The 15,025-nt window shown below is 49.5% G+C and overlaps 5 protein-coding genes across 5 annotated transcripts; all 5 read right to left on the reverse strand.

Annotated features, from left to right (window-relative positions):
• Window positions 1-739: 739 nt before the first annotated feature.
• On the reverse strand, window positions 740-1,628 carry BU24DRAFT_316007 (uncharacterized protein; the record flags this gene model as incomplete). The annotated part of the gene is made up of 2 exons (XM_033522877.1): window positions 740-1,161; window positions 1,214-1,628. Coding segments are annotated over 2 exons (837 nt in total), but the record flags the coding sequence as incomplete, so codon positions are not given.
• A 1,561-nt stretch (window positions 1,629-3,189) lies between these two features.
• Window positions 3,190-5,231, reverse strand: BU24DRAFT_464500 (uncharacterized protein; the record flags this gene model as incomplete). The annotated part of the gene is made up of 2 exons (XM_033532212.1): window positions 3,190-5,095; window positions 5,152-5,231. 2 exons carry the CDS (start codon window positions 5,229-5,231, stop codon window positions 3,190-3,192), a joined length of 1,986 nt encoding a protein of 661 aa, XP_033382090.1.
• Window positions 5,232-5,250: 19 nt separating this feature from the next.
• BU24DRAFT_245862 (uncharacterized protein) lies at window positions 5,251-6,031 on the reverse strand. The gene has a single exon (XM_033522318.1). It carries the CDS (start codon window positions 5,911-5,913, stop codon window positions 5,515-5,517), a length of 399 nt encoding a protein of 132 aa, XP_033382091.1. The 5' UTR covers window positions 5,914-6,031; the 3' UTR covers window positions 5,251-5,514.
• On the reverse strand, window positions 6,032-6,447 carry BU24DRAFT_245855 (uncharacterized protein). The gene has a single exon (XM_033522317.1). The coding sequence runs from the start codon at window positions 6,366-6,368 to the stop codon at window positions 6,150-6,152; it is 219 nt and encodes a 72-aa protein (XP_033382092.1). The 5' UTR covers window positions 6,369-6,447; the 3' UTR covers window positions 6,032-6,149.
• A 5,750-nt stretch (window positions 6,448-12,197) lies between these two features.
• BU24DRAFT_245953 (glycosyltransferase family 62 protein) lies at window positions 12,198-14,114 on the reverse strand. The gene is made up of 5 exons (XM_033522319.1): window positions 13,661-14,114; window positions 12,941-13,563; window positions 12,831-12,890; window positions 12,700-12,780; window positions 12,198-12,644 (listed from the first exon to the last, which is right to left on the reverse strand). The coding sequence occupies exons 1-5, from the start codon at window positions 13,828-13,830 to the stop codon at window positions 12,361-12,363; spliced, it is 1,218 nt and encodes a 405-aa protein (XP_033382093.1). The 5' UTR covers window positions 13,831-14,114; the 3' UTR covers window positions 12,198-12,360.
• Window positions 14,115-15,025: the final 911 nt, after the last annotated feature.

Below are 15,025 nucleotides of genomic sequence, written 5' to 3' on the forward strand. Positions count from 1 at the left end.
CCCGTGCGAGTATTTGTGTAGTTGCGTGTGTTGCCGTGGCTCCGCTCACCCCACGGGCTGTGAGGAAAAAAATGTTATGGTGGGATGCTATAGGAAAGCGGGACACCTTCAACCGCCGAAAACCGGAGCCAATCGTGTTAAGGGAGGATTGAGACTACACACAACGCCGTTCGTGGATCGTGATTGATCAATTCTATGCGTTTTCAGTGTTTAGTCTATGGCCTGACTGATTGACAGCTATATAATTCTTGGTAGGTACATAGTTAGTACCTAAGTTATGAAAATAGGCCCCTCAGTGGGTGACCCAATGACGTATTCTAGTGCTCTAGTAATATCCTTTCCTCTGAAGTCGCTGAACAGAAGAGGTACATCGCCACGACAATACTCCACCAGCCCATAGTATTGTTGATTCTTTAGACGCAGAACTAGTCAGGCAGTTGTCTACGTGGTCGGCGTTCTTCGTTTCGTAATCATAAGAGAAGTAACCCAAATCCGGATGCCTTTTTCCAATAACGATGCAAAGCTAATGATGCTGAGAAGCAGATCTAATGTACCCATGAATTCCCATCTTATCGTGAGAATGCGGGAAACTTCCAAATTACAATCGTATGTACTCGTCGTCATCCTCTATCTTCAACACCGTCACCTAGACGCTTTTCTTGCCGAAACGGAATCGACGTCTACCCGAGGACTTCTCCTGCACACCATTAGCAGGGCCTTCAGGTATGACACCATCACGTTGATAGGCCTTTTCATTCCCCCTCTTCCTTCCCGTCTTGATGTCTCGCCTGCTCGCACAGCAACAGCACAGACCTGTCTGTATGAGCCAGGAGAAGATGGCAAATGCACTCGCTGTCCACATGAACCCAAACATGTAGGTCCCAATATCGGCGCTGATGTTTAGTTCTGCAACACCGCTAATGACATTGCGGAAGATGACGAACATGACCGTGGCGACGACGGAGGCAGCGGTGACGAAGAGGGCGTTGAGGAAGGTGAGTATTGCTACCGGCAGAGCAAGCCATCTCGTGTATACGCTGATCGGAGCAACAAATATGAGTACGAAGGACAAGCAGGCAGAGGTTAGGAAGAGACCAAACATGACCTGAGACGCTAGCTTGATAAGGTCGAGGATGTCGTTGATGTTGTTTGGCAAGTTGACTAGAAATCTGGAGTTAGCATAGAATGGTGCAAAGGACTATATGGCACGTACTAGATGCTCCAGCCAACAGTTCATTTCTTAAAATTTCGACCGGGTTGAACCAATAGAGGGTCTGAGGATGAGAGCAATACGTCACTCCATCCCCCTTATATCCTTCGCAGAAACCCCATAATCCGACTTGGTAGAAATCGTGCAGGCCCAGTGTCTGTGCGATCGTATTGATCAGGGCAAAGTTGGGTACGGATGCGGGAATGATGTGGCTCAGGTCGAGTCTGATAAAGTACCAATTACGGATGACGGATCTATTGTACGTTCCTCCAATTTCGACGAGGATCAAAAATATGACGGTGATGAAGAGAAAGAAGGACGTGGTTAAGGCGAATGCTTTGCGTGTCCGAGTCGCTTGTCTGAGTTGGTCTTTGGTCAATTCAGGTACGACAGTTGGCGATGAGGTTGACGAGTTGGTGTTGGACTTTTGCCGTCTGAAGAAATGCATCTCGTCTCGGACGGGCAGAGACAGCTGCGGGTAGCGATAAGATGGGACGCGAGATGGCAAGGCGAACGTGGACAGGAAGAGGTAGATAGATGAGGGCGGGCAGGTGAATTGAAGTTCTTTAAGAGCTGAATGAGGGATCAACCGGTGTCGATGCCCTTCCTATGAGCGACAATGGCGTAACGCGCGGCTGTCCCAGTTGTCGAAGTTTTTATGGAGATGGAGCAATGACTGATGACGTACCAGATCCAGGGATCGCTGGCTGCAAAAGGAGTGGACTCAGAGAGTAAGAGCCGCCGCCGGTGTTGGCCCAGCAGTGAAGACCTACCTTAAAGCCTAGTGACGAACAAAACAAAGCCAGAGCAGCCGCTAACAGCCCAGAGCAGCTGCATTGTTGAAGCTTGAATCGTTGCGCATCCGGTGGTGTCGATTGGACAGAAGATCCGAATCCCAAAAGAAAATGCACAGCCAAAATCGACGCGTGGATGATCCAGGCTGTGGATAATCAATCACCCAATGCACGCACACGACAGAGGCCTACCCATGATGAGAACGATTATGGGCTTTGCTAAAGAAAAGAATCTCTTTCACTTGTTTTGATATGGTCCTTTTCCACTTATAAATGCTTGCATGTATTGAGTAGCCATCATTGATGATTTAGCTACTGCGCTGTGATTGATGCCCGGCGGGTCTGGAGTCTTTGAACTACTTGGTAGATCGCGGCAAGGATCGACCGTGCATTGATGGTTTTTGAATAAAAAAAAGGACTCCAGTATGAGCTTCCTTCTATCGAGCCCCAGTAAGGGAACAGGGGATAAGAAGGGTCAGTCGGTTGGGACTTGATATTGTTGAGCCAAGCCATCTGGCCCCGGATGCGTCGGATCAGTAAGGTATCTTATTATTCAGAGTAACCAACATGCACGGCGCGCGTCACAGAATCACCATACCACACGACACTATTGTTCAGAGTCTGTTTTTGAAGCTTGAGATCTACTATTCATTCTTTCCACTCTTTGTTTACTTTTCTCTTTTCTGCATGGTCTGAATACATAGTCTCCAAAATATGCATGTACATACACCTCCACACAGAGTGTCCATTTCTCCAGATCCCGTCTCCATTCCTCATCTGCATTCTACTACTCCGTACACCTGCAGACTATCTCTTCTCGGCCTCCAGATCGCTTCTACCCCTCCTTCACGAATTGAAAAATAAAAATTACAAGAATTAACGCCTTCCATTTCCGCTGACCCGCTGTTTGAGCCCTAGATAAGATGCGAATGTCGGTCGTGTACATCGCAGAAGAATGATTGTATCAAGTATTTACGAGAGGAGACAGACTCTTGGTTGCTGGAGAGTCTTGATGTAAAACAAAAGCCACGCTGTCTATGCTGTTCTCTAAAGAACGAGTCGTTGTCATGTCCAGAATGCAAGAAAGAAATCCAACCGGGCTGCTAAACGCGCGAACAAATGTTGGTTCATGGTGCTATAGATAAATTGTTCGAGGAAAAAAAACACATCCTGGGATGGAATCGTCTATCCTTTGCTGACCAAGTTCATCTGCGGGCGCAGGCTTTCCATGATATCGTCCTTGGTGCCGACAACCTCCTTGGGTATTCTGCTGACACGGTAGGCCCCGTTTCGTACTGCCATCCTTCCAGCGGAAGAAATGCCCGAGCGATTGGAGCGGATCGAGCCTGCATCGGACATATTCGAGCCGGCAGGGTCACGAATACGCGCTGGAGGTGCAAAGTCTAACGCCATGAAGGTACCAGACTTACGAAGCATATGTGGGCTGGGCAATGCTGCGAGATCGTCGAAGGAACTGACGAGAGGTGTGTGCGGCCTGACGGCTGGGCTGTATGGGCGAGGCGCTCCCAGAGGACTATCAGGCCTCATGCCATTCTGCAAATCCCTAATGGACACAGGGGGTGCGAAATCTGCTGCATTGAAAAGCATCGAATCTTCCGTGAGCTTAGCAGGAGTAGGCAAGGAGTTGAGCGCCGACGGGGGTGGCATCGGTCGCCTAGGTTGTGGCAGGCGTCCGCTCATGGACGACATCCCTCGCGGTGGATAGTGCTTGGAGGAAGCCATAGAACTGTTAGACATGTGCGGACCACGTGGAGCAGGGTTGCTGCCGCTACGGAACCTTGGAGGTGCGCGAGGAGGAGGAGTCATCGCACGTCTAGTGACAGGTTGAGAGAAGGGCATTTGCGGTTGAGCAACGACGAATGCACCAGAATGGGGGTCAAACACTGCGCCGTCCTGGAATTCCGATCCGTAGTCTTCGTAATAATCATTGTACACATGGCCGCCAACAGGTTCTGGTTTCGAATCATCAAAGTACTCCTTGTAGAATGAGCGGATACGGTTTGCTCGTTGTTCGGGGTTGTCATTGGGGTCATCTGGCGGCAACGGGCGCAGGCTCATAGACAATCGGTTCGCATTCGCATGGGGGTTTTCAATACCAAGTCCAGCGTTGTGGGTCCCCTCATTTTGAGGTCTCAAAGGTGCAGGGGCAAGTGGACCTTCTTCCGACAAACGGCGCAAGTGTCCATGGGGTGGCGACGGAGGTGTTATCTGAAACCCGTCGCCGTAGCTCGAAGTGCTCAGGTAGCTCATTGTGTTTGGATTGGTCTGGACCACCGCTTCCTGAGATTGGATTCGAGGGAAAGGAGGGGGACTGGGTGAGGTTTTGCTAGGAGCTGTAGATTCTTGAACGGGAGGTAAACCCTCGTTCATTACAGGTGCAACCGGCTCGGCAACAGGGGTAGGCCTAAATGCAGTGTATTCACTTGGCTGTTCAACGGGCTTTCGCTCGACAACTGCAGCTGGCGGTGCTGGTGGCGGTGGTGGATGAGGGCCATCAGGATGAAGGGGGCTCCGGGGGGACACTGTAGGTTCTGGGAACTTGATCTCAGGGTAGCGTTTTTCCGATGGCGACATAGACTCTCCGCGCGGAGGGAAGGACTGGGACATTCTCGATGCATTCTGCAAGAGGCTATTGTTCATTCTATCCTTATCGGTTCCGGCACTGGATGTGGTGTACATGGACCCATTGTCATGTCGATAGGCTCGAGTTGGGCTGTGGACGCTAGCATCGTCTTTCAAGAAGTTCACTGGGCGGTATGGGTCGTTCGGGTCGTGCATAGAACGGGAGAGGGAGTGGAAAGATTCGCGAGATCCGTGCAAGCCTGCTGGGAGGATATAAGGACTGCTGACATCCAGATCCATGGACATCCCCTTGCCTCGATGTAGGGATTTCTCGGTCAAAGCCATTTCCGGTGGGCGTTTACCGCCTTGCTTTCCTCGGGGTCCACCAGGTAGACCCATACCAAAGTCGAGGGACTTGTACTTGTCCTTTGCATCCTCCTCCCTCAACTTCCTCTTATGCCTCTGATGGAGCCACAGGAAGACGCACGCGGCGATGACGACGGGCACACTACACGCATGTTAGCTCGAGGTCCAATTTGCCGAGTGAACAATCGCTAGTCTTACATGACGGCAATAGCAATGGCTGCGGTTGGAACGACAGTGGGCTTGGTGCAGCCAGGCTGGGAGTCGCTAGTGCACTCCATTCGGGGAGCAAGCTGCACCGACGTTCTCTCCATTAATGTAACTCTGCTGGGCGCTTGTCTTGCCTCTGCGTGCATGGCCTGGAGTCGTGAGTGGACATGTCGATGCCCATGAGAATGTATATGTTCCATTATCGATGTGGGAAAACTTGATTTATCATCCGTCTGGTTTGAAGAAGATTGCGGGTAATGTACTCGACGCGAAGCGAAGGAGATATGGACGGTCGGAGGTGAGGTGGTATTATAGCGGTCGAAAGACGTCCAAATGGCCAGATGATTAACAGCGTCAGGGGCGTTGAGCGATCGTGGGTAAGGTTATAAGACTACGGGAACAAATGTATTCGGTGTATTTTGTCTTCCTGAGATGACTGGGCTTGAAAGAGTGACTTCGGTTGGTGAGGGCCGGGAACAAGGACGAGAGCTTCAAAACAACAAATAAACACAGCAAACACGATCTCGTCTCCTCGAACAAAAGAATGACTGGGGTAGGAAAGCAAGTAACGAAGGACTGCGAGGAGTGGGAGAGAAAGTGAGTGAGTGAGTTGATTAGGATGTTGTAAAGAGCGGCTCTCTCACGGGGTGAGGTGAAGAGGAGAAAGAATGGCCTGGGGCGTGAAGAGATGAAGAGAGTTGCGGCTAAGCTTGGGTGGTCGTGACAACGGCATCTGGTTGGCTGGCAGTGCATGCGCTTGGGGGGTTTGGTGACCCGGGCCAGATGAAGTAGAAAGCGTCATGTCGCACCACAGCAAATGGCCAGAGGAAAAAGACAAGGGTCAATCAGGGATAGACCAGGGATACCATCATTACCTAGGAACGAACCAATTTGACAGAGCTAGCCATAGCCACTGGCAGCCTTGTCTTTTTTGATTGTGGTTTTGTGCAATCAGGCTCCATTATTCATCCATCCAGGGAGTACGTTAGTCACCGAGTAGACTCAGCAGAGAAGGAGAAGGAGAAGGAGAAGGAGAGAGGCGAATAACCACGGAGTACTCCGTACTTTGCAATGAGGATGAGGGAAACCTGCATATTGCATTCCTCGTTGAGAGCCGATGCCACACGGTTGCCATGAGCTTTGCATGTTTTTGTAGTTGTACATACTGTGTAGCACAGGCACGATACACGAGCACCTACAGTAGCCATTGTGCATCCAATAAATGTTTCTGATCTATGTCGACTGGTGTATAGGACATGCGCACATAGTGGCCTCCCTCTACCAATTTCGTCTCACACCTACCTATGTATGGCGTACAAACTAGAATACTCCGTACTGTAGTTGCAACCCAACACAAACCAATACAAACCGGTGATTATGGAGTGCAAACTCCCATCTCAGCGCAGTCGTAGTACAGACGTCAGCAGCGGCAGCAGTAGCACTACACTCCAATACCAATGTTTCAATATCCTGTCCTGTACAGGCTCTACGGAGTACTTGTTACTGTGTAGGGTACGGAGTCCTATGTACTATTATTATTATTATTAGGCTATCAACGAGGCACGCCCGTGGAGGATGACAAGAAGGGGTGAGATTAGAAACTGAGATTGAGAAGAAGCAGACAGAATTGATGGGATATTGAAAGAGGGGAGAAGGTCAAAGGGAGAAGGGGGCCTCCCCCGGCTGTCTTCCGCGCCCATTCGGCCCATGTTTTCCATCTGAGCGGCTAGCGGTCCATCCACACCCTGTTTCAATCCAGATCGGGACTAACGTCAGGAACAGGAATATGACCCCTGACGGCTGATAACCAATCACAGCTGCCCTTGATAAAACCTAAACTTAACCCCCCTTGTCGTTCGTCCTCGTCTTGTTCCTGAATCATCTGAACCATCCCATAGTGCAGTGCCATCCCCCGTCTCCTCGGCCTCTATCTCCCCATCCAGAACAACACACTGCACTGTACACAGCACACAGTGAATATTGTGTATAACCTCTACTCGGTATTAACATTCGACGTATATGCAGTGCATCTATGGAGTACTCCGTATGGGCACCAGCATGGAATTCTTCGTTGAAAATACTCGTACATACTGGCAAATGCTCTTCTTCTTCTATTTCAGGAAAAGTCCTTCATAATTAACCAACAATAATAAACTCACTCTCATCTGCCATCATCCAAATGATGACCGCGCCGTCGATCTGACCTTCCATCTTTAATCTCCTGTGCATCCACCCACCCACTCTTCTTCAGCGACCAACCTGTCTCGTCCGCCTTGCACACCGACCATACTCCACCGTTAACACATTCAGCAACATCTCTCATGCTGCTCCACAACCTTCCTCGATGGGGCACTGCAACTCCGTCCCGAGCGAGCATCCACAGCACACACCCTCAGGCCCGTGGGCCAAGATCAAGACATCCCTCTCCCCCTTCGGTACATTAGCCTCGCTGATCTAGTCTGGACTCCAAGTTGCTTCCGCTCATTTCTTTAGATTGTGCTCGAGTACGGAGTACCACAGCCAATCTCGCCATATCACCATTAACCAATCCCTCGACCTAGTAACCTACTTTCATAGAAGCCAAATACACGACTCTGTGTTGTGTCTCAGTTGTGAGATCGACGTCATGGCCCTTGTGTCACATAGTGGATTCAACTCTCGGTATCCCCTTATTCTTGGGTGGCAGAAGCCACCCCACGCCACGCCGCCAATTCGCGCAAGTAACGGTCCAGAAGCCAACCTAATACCAAACTAAGAATTGACGGTTCACTGGTTAAGGCTCGCCGGGCGGTCCGCGAAGACGTTTGGTCCTGAGACTGCGCCGCCTGCCACCTCCACCACACCACTGCCGCCATCTCCAAAGCTTTCCTTCGGCTGCATCAGGTTTCTTGACAGACGCGGAAAGCCTCACGCCGTGGCTTGTACGCCGCCTTGTATCAAATTACGTCTCTCTTATGAAGGGGTATTCATTCTTGGCAATGGAGGCATGTCTCGGCTTGGCCACAGTTGAGCTTGAGCGTGCGATAACATAACACTGAATTATCTCAGTTGTATTTATTGGGAAGCCACAATGGTGAGTTGCTGTCAGACATAACTACTGTCAACAGCTTGTATCACGTAACCGATTACAACGTGTAACGTGACCACATTAAGATGACTCTGATATGAACACTCGACATGTGGTGTCGACGAGGCTACCACGCCTTGTCTCTGTCCTATGTTCTACACCGTGAAACACTGCCGAAGTATCGAGGAGACACACAACGCCAATATATTTGCAACCCGCACCGGGTACGGAGTATATTTTCCCAATCTGCTGCGAACCATTATTGCAATCGATTGTAATTACTCACTAATATCCCCCCTAAACCGCATCCCTGGATGCTGGGCCCCTGTCAAAGGTTGTTATCTTATCCATAAAGCGTCGTACAAATGTATCTCTCCGTACGAGCTCGTATCTGACTGACTAACTTCCTAGTAGTCGGGTACCACTCGTATCCACGCGTCCTAGAATTGTCCAGCCAGGTGCATCCGCCGGCTGGCTATCAATTGTTCATATCCTCTGTTCTTCGCTTCTCTAGTCACGTGTCAGCTTCACACTCCATATACATGTTCCATTTACTAATACTACACCAGGCAATGCAAGGTCCAGCTTACCTATCAGCCTTTTGTTTTTTTTCTCGTAACCGACGTGTAATGGAGCTTCCACGAAGTGATGCTTCCTTGGATGACTGTTCGTAGATCTGCGATTGGTGCGGCCATTGTGTGCCACTCTCCTTTGCGCTGGTGACTATCGAGGTTGGAATTGGAGGTCTTTGAGAAAAAGGACTATTTGCCTCTCGGATACTGCTGTCATTGTTAACCAACATTCCCATCTAGTCTCTTTTCGCCACTTACTGAGAATTTCCCACTTTTGGTTGATTATCGAGAGCTTGTGCCCCATTGTTGACCTCATCCAGATGTTGCCATCCCACAATCGCAGGATTAGACGATTTTTTTGATCTAGACAATGATGAGTTACCCCTGCTTCGGCCTGAACTTACATGATATGGACTTACGCTTCATAAATGACCGATTCTGTTGGCCATTTCGTACTGGCTTTGCTTTGTTCTGTTTCTATGGAGACTTTCCGCACTTCCACGTTGGCCGACGCTGCATAACCCGGTTGGTGATCTGTCTCTTCATTAATTGCGCCCACCACCTGAGGATGGTTTTCGATACTCTTGTGTTTAGTATGATACACCGATGTCGACTTCAATGCGGGATCTGCAGGAATGGCCATGCAGAATTTGACCACTTTCCACCCATGACTTGCAAGCCATCGAGCCACCGAGCCGTGAGAAGTCTCCTTTGTCGTCCCAGTATAAATGCTACGTTGTGGAGGTTCCTGGTCTGATATCACTAACGTGGTATCCTTGCTTGTATCCACAGTTCCGCCGCTGCTACTGTCTTTGCCCTCAAGAAGTCTGGGTAATTGCAATGCCTGGCTGATAGCTTCATGATTGTCGACATCCTAGATATGTGATCAGCACAATTGCGACTACCGAATTCTTTCACAACCAATGTGAGAAAGGGAGTGTGAGACGTGGAAGAGGCAAAAACGTACATCATACCCAGTCTCCTCCTTCGCCTTCACAATCCTCATCCGCCTGACTCTCTCGATGTGCACTCTCTCCCCTTCCTTGCGCCTCTCGCTCATGAAATCATCCCTATCGATCCTCGCTTTTGCACCATCAGCCTGGGCATTGATGAGTATACATCTGCCATGAAACTCTTGCACGATTCTCTTTCGGACGGCTTCTTTCCTACGCACTGCTTCCAGGGCCGCCGCCTCGATTTCAACTTCCGAACTAGCGACCTGACGAGAGGGATTTTCGCTCATCAAACCCTTCGTTACGGCATTCGCTTCATGCTGCGGTGGCCGAGTGAGATGTATAGTAGATGGCGATTCATGAACCCCAACGTGTGATCTCACTCCCAAGAATGCGCTCTCCGGCCACTGACTGGCCACCTCGTTCGGATCCCCGAGTTCAGAGGGGATGTTTGCGACGTACTGATGTGCGGAGCGCAGACCTTCATTATGCAAACGCCTTTGTTCTTGCAAGGTAGCCAAGGGGTCGGATAGTCGATTGATCAAATGTTTCCCTGGGCCTATGAGGTTCGTTGTTGGGGGCATCGGTGGAGCTTCAATTCGACGCCGGCGTTGATGCTCTTGGGTCAATGAGCGATTCGGAGCGAGAGAATAAGAGATGGGGTCTCTGGGTGGGGGTGCAATGTTGGTATTGGTAATTTGACGCTCATGATTGCCTTGATCAGACCGTAGAGCAGGGTGAACGTCTTTCTGAACGCCAGCTCGCCTCTTCGCTACCTCAGCTTCTTTTCCCTCCGTGGGCGCAGTGTCTTCGACTCTTCCGAATTGACTTTGACTGTCCAACACTCCAGTCCACTCCGTCGAAGCCGCCGACCGATTAGACAAATGAACCTTCCTTGGCCTTGTAAACTCCACTCTTTCTCGCTTCGCAAACGGATTATCCGGCGCTGTGTTCTCCTCTCTCAAATGTGCAACCACCACTTCTTCCTCACTACCGTAGAAGGATGATACGTTTGAAGTATACGAGCTTGCGTACTCGGGATCTCTTGCAACATCTTCGGTAGTGCCTTCGTCTCTGAAATCTTCGTGTTTCTTGGCCGATGGACGTGCGGCTGGTTCTGCAGCCCAGCTGGAAGGCGCGGAGTCGATGGAATCAGTGGTGTAATACGCATGTACTTCATCTTCTTCTTGCACCGCACTCCATCCTTCTGTCCTTCGGTCATTCTGAGAAGTCGGCTGAAAGTCGGAGCACAGGGATAGATTGGACATGAGGTCGTCGTGTGTGTTCTTGAGCTGCTCGTTTAGTTCCGTCATGATGTCCCTTGAGACCTTTGATGTCTGAGAAGTGTTGTATGATTCCGTAAGAGATGAAGACCGGAATACATCCTGCCCAGGAGATTTTCGTAGTGGATCTGGCTTGGGTGATCTGTCCATGCTATTGAATCCTCAGAACTATCTTCTAGATGGTGTCGAGAGTGTTTGGATATTCCCTTAGAAAGTAGAGTAGAATTCATTCAGATAAATACCTGTTAGCCGCAACAACAAAAGTCGTTGAAGACCTATCTTTTCATTGCTCATATACCTTTGTGTGAATGGCTGCCCGTTTGCGCGCTCCAAACCCATCTCCCACCGCCAATTCGAAGTTTGTGAATACTATACTGTTCGTCATTGGTCCATATTCCATGGAACAGACGTGTCTACGTTTGTCAACATTAGCTGAACTCTTCCCACTCACGAACACGGGACCACTGGTCTGATAATATATTACCGCCTTGTAACTGTAGGTGGGGAAGTATACATATTGACTGATGGACCTATGTTGGGAGTAATTCTCCTCTTACTCTTGAGCAGTTATTAGGAATTGCCCAACATCATAACGATTTCATACAAAAATAATTTTAATTCTTTTTGCACTGCTATTTTGGAAATATCCGATGATGCTTTAGTGGGGGCCTTTCTAATTTTGATGGGGAATATAATTTATCGGATTTCTCCTCGTAGGTGGTTCCACACTTTCTATAAACAGTTGGATGAAACCATCGATTCTCATCTGTAGTCAATTACTCGTGACAAAGCATAAGAATCGGAAAGCTCAAACACAAGATGTGAAATGCCTGGGTTGGTATGTGTATTCTAGCATTACTGGTACAATGGCAATTGCATGACTGTCAATCTTCCCGTATCTACAGATTACCCAAACATCGAACAGCATGTCTGTAGCCCTTGGCATTGATGGTACGCTTGAAGACCAATCTCGGTCGCGATACTTTACTATGACTGACATATCCTACACGGTGTTGAGATGACATTTGCTATTATGAGCGCAAAGCATAAGGCCGCCTTGCTCTTTTTCCACCCCAGCCAAGTGCTAGGTGGATCTGGTGCCGCGACGACATCCTGTGGAACAAAAGACGAGAGGATAATACAAGACGAAACCCATCCCCAGAGTCCCGCCGTTATGATGAAAGAGCTATGAAACTTTCGTGATGCCCAATATAACATACGCTTCCTGTGATGCACGCCAAATTCGATAAACTGGAGAAGAAAAACACACTGACGCCCTTCTAATTCCTGCCTGTGGAAGCCACCCCAACCTGTTTATGGTACTTTCATGCATTGCCGGGCTTTTCATCTGTATCGATATGCCAGACAACATAGTTTGGCAATCCATAAACACCGTATCCGGCGCGCTTTGCCATTTTGGCGAAACCCTCGGTCTCCGCTTGGTTCTCGAATGGGTAACTGGGAAAATTAATTCCTGAGCGGTGGACATCTGCTTTTACTATGATATTGACACCACCAATACCATCAAGCTCAATGATTTCATCCTTATTCTCTCGCCAATCACCCATCTTCGCCATGTATGTGCGTTTGGTATCGTACTGTTTATAGCCTTGGCCAGTTAGCTACATTGTACAGAGCATGATGACATGTTGGGAAACACATACCCTCGGCTAGAACTACATTTTTGTCGAGTGAGTTGGCAAGCTTTCGCCCTGTGTCAGACTCTATCCACGAATTGTAGTCGACTAATAATGGTCAGCAACATTCACCCTGCGCAAAGAACGAAAAAACCTACAACGGCCCTCGATGTCGACCTTCTTTCCATTCTCCTCCTTGTATCGATGGAACCAGATATCTAAAAGGGTAAGCGAATCGAAATACCCAGTTCCAGTTGTAGAAACTTACTGGGAACAAGAACGTCCTTGTCATGTGCGACGAAATCCTCGATAATCCTCTTGGGGCTTTCCACAATGTCTACATCCCTCCAATACACCCAGCTGTGCTCAGGCTTGAGCGCAGCCGAGAGCAAATAATTCCTAGCTCTTCCCATGGCCATTCGCCGCGGCCCCTGTGCCTCAAAACTGTGCCTGTACTCGACATCTTGCGACAATGTCACCCCAAAGTCCTTCTCTACAATCATGGCCGAGCGAAATGCTTGCGGACTTTCCTGGACCCGCGCCAGTTCAGATGCCAATGTTGCTACAGTGTCATCGGAGGTATCACCAACGAGGAAAGCGAGGTCGATAAGATCGTGTGGGTATGTAAGTTCGGAGAGGAGGTCGAAATGTTTCTGGAGGTAATAGCTCGCGTCGCGCAAGGGGGTGAGGATAAGGACACGCTCCATGTTTTGTACAGCTTTGGGAGTCGACTCCACTTTGTTCAAATTGACATGTTCTATGTTTGTATGGCTGACATCGATCGGTTTATGGTGGTTGAATATCACCGGCGTTTTAAGGTGTCCGTACCATTCTGCGTTTTCATTCGGTGTCATATGCATGGGTGCTTTTGCTGGCCCAAAGCAGTAGAATCTGTAAAGATTGTCAGTGGTCGTTCGGATATATCGTGTGACGTTCTCGATCCTCTGGGGCGACTAGATCTTGTGCATCCTCTCACAGCACTACATACCTCTGAAGATCTCCTGCGGAGGGTGCTGCTGACCGCCATAGAAACACGATAACTGTGAAAACACCAATGGAAAGAAGTACCCTTGGATTCCGTATCATATGCCAGAATTGCCGCGAAGGCGGGAATCTCGAGCTAGCAGCTTTCCATGAATAGCCCTTTCCCACAAGCATATTGAAACGGGACCTGCCCGTGCCGCCCTTTTCGTCGTCCTCCCGCGCCTGTGATATGCGAACCGAAGCACTCCTTGCCCGTATGTTCTGCGGATTCCCGTTCTCCCTCTGCGTGTGTATCGGCGGCGAGGGTGTGGAAGCCAGCTTGACGGAGAGGAAAGGCGTCAGGTAACTCGAGGAAGGCGGGCGGAGCAGCAGAGGTTATTGCGCCCACAGTTCAAGCTTCCCGCATGCAAATGAAGATGGCAAGAATTGCACAGTGACGGCGGGGTAGCTAGAAGAAGTTGCTATTGCGGCAGGCGGTAGCGGCGGGACAGATAGGGAGTATTGGGAAAGAGATCAATGAGGAGGAGAGGCAGGCGACGATAGTAATTGAAGCGGCAAGGAATCTTGGAAACACGCACGAACATGTCGCAAGGGAAGTTGCGAGGATCGTAGGTAGTAGGTAGGGATCGCGTATCGAACATTGTTGGCCCGTGATTGGCCCGGAGCCGTCTAAGAAACGATTACGACAACTCAAGAGAAAACCCACTCTTATTCCGGACTTGTTTGCAAGTAATCAATCCAATCAGCCGTTCGTTGTTGAAGTGGAGCGGGCTCTTGCCTTGGTCTCTGCCATTCCTGCTGTTGGGCGGATGTCTGCAGATTGCAGCTCTTGTTCGTTCTCTATGGGCGGGAGTCGGGACGGGGGAGGAGGGGGGTTGGTGGTGATTGCGGAACCAACATTTACTATCACGGGTGCATTCAGCTCTCGTAGCTGGAGTACAGTATGTATATGTACGAATAAAATACGAGGGGGATCTTTTATCAATATTTCATCATGTCTCCAGGCGGCCTCCACTCTCTCCAATAGACAGACATGTGATGGTACAATAGTCAAGAACGGGCATGCACCAACGACCGTTGACGGCATAGGCAAGGGAGGGTGCGGGTATTGGCTCATTTGCTCATTTGCTCATTTGCTCGTGGGTTACCCCTGATAGAAACCATTGCTACCGCCCACGAGAAGCAGCATGCTACGCTACGTTCACAACATGGACACAAAGAATTTACAGACATGCTGCAACAACGGTCATTCTGTCTAAATCGCACCACCGATAACACGTCAGTCACAATAGCTACCGCCTTCCGTCCGGTGTTGTAGTATTTATTGTAGATTCGGCAAGTTTTCGAGCCCAATCCCTGTCATGGAGAT

This window comes from Aaosphaeria arxii (genome assembly GCF_010015735.1).
Source record: "Aaosphaeria arxii CBS 175.79 unplaced genomic scaffold BU24scaffold_6, whole genome shotgun sequence".
Classification (NCBI taxonomy): Eukaryota; Fungi; Ascomycota; class Dothideomycetes; order Pleosporales; genus Aaosphaeria; species Aaosphaeria arxii.

Coding starts and splice junctions, on each gene's coding strand:
- BU24DRAFT_245855 (XM_033522317.1), bottom strand. CDS start 6,368: ATGGCTACTGTAGGTGCTCGTGTATCGTGCCTGTGCTACACAGTATGT.
- BU24DRAFT_245862 (XM_033522318.1), bottom strand. CDS start 5,913: ATGCACTGCCAGCCAACCAGATGCCGTTGTCACGACCACCCAAGCTTA.
- BU24DRAFT_245953 (XM_033522319.1), bottom strand. CDS start 13,830: ATGCTTGTGGGAAAGGGCTATTCATGGAAAGCTGCTAGCTCGAGATTC. Junction 13,564..13,660: donor TCCGCAGGAGATCTTCAGAG/GTATGTAGTGCT, acceptor CAATCTTTACAG/ATTCTACTGCTTTGGGCCAG. Junction 12,891..12,940: donor CAAGGACGTTCTTGTTCCCA/GTAAGTTTCTAC, acceptor TTACCCTTTTAG/ATATCTGGTTCCATCGATAC.